This window comes from Condylura cristata, unplaced genomic scaffold, assembly GCF_000260355.1.
Source record: "Condylura cristata isolate star-nosed mole 26May11 unplaced genomic scaffold, ConCri1.0 scaffold00005, whole genome shotgun sequence".
Taxonomy (NCBI): domain Eukaryota; kingdom Metazoa; phylum Chordata; class Mammalia; order Eulipotyphla; family Talpidae; genus Condylura; species Condylura cristata.
In genome coordinates, this window is record NW_004567106.1 from 42,832,454 (window position 1) to 42,836,598 (window position 4,145).

At 35.2% G+C, this 4,145-nt stretch overlaps 1 protein-coding gene across 1 annotated transcript in view; it reads right to left on the bottom strand.

Moving 5' to 3' along the window:
• The window catches only part of RELN (reelin), a 399,660-nt gene that overhangs the window by 136,975 nt on the left and 258,540 nt on the right, over nucleotides 1-4,145 (bottom strand). The window contains exons 17-19 of the mRNA XM_004677158.2: nucleotides 1,806-1,872; nucleotides 1,036-1,269; nucleotides 211-372 (exon numbers count right to left, since the gene is read on the bottom strand). Coding sequence (XP_004677215.1) covers nucleotides 211-372; nucleotides 1,036-1,269; nucleotides 1,806-1,872 — 463 coding nt within the window. The remainder of the gene's footprint in view (nucleotides 1-210; nucleotides 373-1,035; nucleotides 1,270-1,805; nucleotides 1,873-4,145) is intronic.

A 4,145-nucleotide genomic window follows, 5' to 3' on the forward strand; every position in this document is an offset into this window, starting at 1 on the left:
CGCCATGTGGTCACCTCTGGGGCAGGCAGGAATCGAACTCATGTGGAAGTGGCTTTAGCACCTTAGTGCTGTGCTTTAACCTGCTGAGCTACCAGGGAGGGCCCTTACCACCTTTCAATGTAAAAATGGACTAGTATATCACTCAACTTATAATTTCCCCAAGAAGGAGTTAATCACTCTAACCATTTTCCCAAATCCTTTCCAACATACCTGGGCTCATGATAATTGAGATATGAATAGTGTTCCAATAGTTTCCAAGTTATCCCATTATCATAAGAATAATGCAATAAAACTCCTTCGCCAGGTTGGTCAGGGGCTTTGCACGTGCTTAGAACAGACTTGCTTCCCAGCCTTAATGTGAACTGAAGAAACCTAGGCATAAATTGTCTGTGATTAATGTGTGCATAAACATTTCAATCACAATGCTCATTTGGGGTTTTAAAGAATTTCAAACAAATTTGATGAAGTACCCAAAAGCTGTAGGCACCCATTCATTCCTCTTTTATAAAATGTAAATAATTTCATTGTGAGATATATGAGTAAGTGCAGACGATGAAGTCAATACACATATTTTATATATAGATATAGCTATCCAATATAACTATGTTTATATATCTTTGTATACTATGTATTTGTGTACATACTTAAAATGCCAATCATTCCTTTACTGAATTATTTATTAGGCACGGGGGGAAGGGAAGATGTAGGGTAAATTTAATCAGCCCCTGCAAGCTGTCAAATAAATAAAACTACATAAATAATTAACTAGCCCTTGGCTTAAGAACACAGTTCTGATGTTAACACTTCATATTTTAAAAAATCTAGTAAATCTTTAGTATCATAAAGTCATCAGTGAACCCTTTAATTTATTAAAAACTAGGGCAAATTAACCCCATATAAACTAAGCTCCCTTTTATCCTGGTTAAAATTTAGAAGATTGGCAAAAAAGAAAAGAGAATAAAATTGAAAATAAATAGATCGAAATTCAATTACCAGATTCTGGCTTTTGTATGCATTCCACCATACCTTACTCACCTAGATTGTGAGCTGTCAAGGAAAGATGTAATTAGTTGGCGCCTCCCATCTTTGTTGAAAACTAAGGCTTTACCACTGGCCAAGACACCACAGCCAAAGCTTACTTCAGCACCACGAATAGAGTAAAAATTATGGTAAGAAGAGAGCCTGGAACTGCCAAAACCTTCAGAAATAAACATTGGGAATGTCTGGGATGCCATTTCACAAGCTGGGCCAGAAAATCCAGGGTCACATCTGAAAGAGATACCATGAAATTAAATCTAAATTGTTGGTCTTTACAGAGATTTCTTCAGGAGCAGGAAGTACAAAGGTCAGGATTTGATTGAATGGCAAGGCATTTATTAATCTTTAGAGAATACTGAATCTGAAGTCTTGATAAGAGCAGAAAACTGCAAATAGCACATAATATAGTCTCTGTATGTTCCTGCTGTAAAAAAAAGCTTTTGATTAAATGGATTCAGCATTGTCCACCAACCAATGCCAGCAATTTTCTGCAAATGCATTGACTCTTGCACACATTTCCAACTTAAAATGTTTGTGAAAGGTATGTCTGTATGACTTTGTTCATGATGATGTCTATTAAGTTTATAAAAGAAATAATGTAAATAAACAATTTGAATAAGATATCTAGATAGAATAAATTTTCTCTAAAAATGTAGAAATACATATTTGTGGTTGAAATTATTTGGAATATTTGGAAAAGATCAGAAAATAAATCTCTCTTTAACTACTCCAAACTTAGATTTGCATTCCAAAGGCAATGTGCACACCCTTGACCTACATAGATGTCCTTAGCAGAAATGTGTTGCCTCTCAGGGGAATCCCAAATTAGCAGTGCTTCAAGAAAAAGAAAGAAAAAAAAAATCCCATATACAATCTGCCTGCTGCCATGCAAAGATGCGCTGTATTTATGTTGCTGCCCAGAATACATTTGGGGATCCTAAATCTTCTCTCAGTGAGAAAACTCATCATAGATGGCTCACTCAATAATTGAATATTAGAGACCTCTTTTATTTTAAGGAGTTTATTCATCAAGAATAGTCTTCAAATTCATTACTGTTTCTTGCTATATTTAAAATGTCACCCAGTAAAATGTTAAATTAGTGTCTTTTTTCTGGGTTTAAGGGGGTTTTTATCAAATCAGTCAACTTTCTAGAGTCTGAAGCAAACCTTTTGTAAAGTAAATGTATCAAGAAAGTGCTATTATGGTATAATTCAGAAGGCTACTTCTTTAGAACTAGTACAGAAATGGGAATCTATTCACAGAGCATAAAAATGTGCTAAGATGAAATGCTAAATTTTACATGTACTAGATTTCTTAGGAGAGAAAGTCAGAGTTAACATCAGATTACCAAAGAAGTAGGACCTTACAATGTCAAGATGTCATGATACTACAGTATTTCAGGGTTGTCTTGGCATTAGAGATGTGTATGGGATGAAAACCAACATTTATAGAATTTGTAATGAGTCCTAAACAGTTTTCTTTTATCACGTGTTATCTCATTAACTTAGACTCTGAATGGCCAAGCAGTCTCCAAAAAAGGATGAAAAAAAAAAATCATCTGAAGAAGATCGGAAACTGAATATGGTTTAGCATGTCCACAAATTGAAATTAGTGTCCCCCAATATACTATTGTCAAAGTGCATCAAAGGGCAAAAGATTTTGTGTGTATCTTAGAACCAGTTACTGGCAGAGAAGTTATCACTTAGAGATGACTTACATCAGGGGCAGTCACATTTAAGAGTTTTGAATAGTGTATTTTTAATCAAAAGTTACTCAGTTGGGATATATGCTGATAGACTACATGCACGTAATTTTAAAATACCTTTGTAGCATTTAAAATACCTTTTGCAGCAAAAAGCATTGATGATTTTAGGAATGACATAAAGATCTCTTGGCCCCAAATGTGTCCTCTTTTGGTTTATCTAGCTGCTCTTAAATTTTTATGTATATTTCCTGTGTGTCAGGAAAAGAAGCCTTACTGTTAGGACAGCACTTGTATGGAAAGGGTTCTAATGATCTTTCTCCTTCCCACTATCGTTTCTAACAGGAGTAGGTTAGTGAATTTCCAGTTAGAAACATAAGCCTGAGGACTGGATAAAGGTAAGAAAGTGTAATGGATAAGGAGACCAGAATCCTGGCAGAAAGTAACAGTGGTGAAGAAGAGAGCAAGGGAAGGAGGAAACACAAAGCTGGAGAGGCCTAAAACTCAAGAATATGTTTAAGGGAAATAGGTCGTCTTGAATATGAATTTCTTTTCTGTGTAATTTTGTCTACACTTGACAAAGTACATATTGTTGGAAAATGAGGTAGTGCCAAGATAGCGCTCAGTCACAGATGAAAAATTCAATGAATATTACATAAAACATTGTTAGGAACAGAGACAATACTAAGTCTCAACTGGTGAAAATATTTTATAAAACCTCAGAAGGAGAAAAGGCATGAATATTCAGGATAACGTGTAGCTACAAACAAAACAAAACAAAACAAAACAAAACAGAATGATGCCCCAAACCACAACAGATTTCTGTTTTCAGCCATCTAGAGATGGCTGCCTTAATAAAACCATTTAAAGCTAAGAAAAATATGGTACACAAAAAATGAAGTATGATCTATACCTTGTTGTAATTATAGATAATTTTAAAAATAGCACTTTCTATTCATTAATAAAAACAGCTGTCATTTCAGTTAATTTGTTTTCAAAGCTTTTCAGTAATTCCTGGAACACTTTGTTTAATCATCATTAACAATTACTAATATAATGTTAATATTTCCCCGAGTTTCTAAAAAGTAGAGAAAGAAACTTAAAAAATAGCATTTCAGAACAATGTCAGGAACTCCAAAATGTCTGGCTTCATGTAATTTCAAATAAAATGCACTAACACCTTCCTGGTGGCACAAGGAGTTAAGTCTCAGCACCATGAAGCTATCCACAGACACTGCAGCAGGAGTTCAATGGCTGGCGCAGCAGACTTCTCATGTCTTGCCCACTGCTCCCCTCAGCAGTGTATTTTAGTACATTTGCCTGTTCTGCTCCCCACTCTGTCTCTAGTGAATCCTCTCACCCCTTGCCCTACCTTTGGCCTACATCCCAGCTCTTGTATGCATA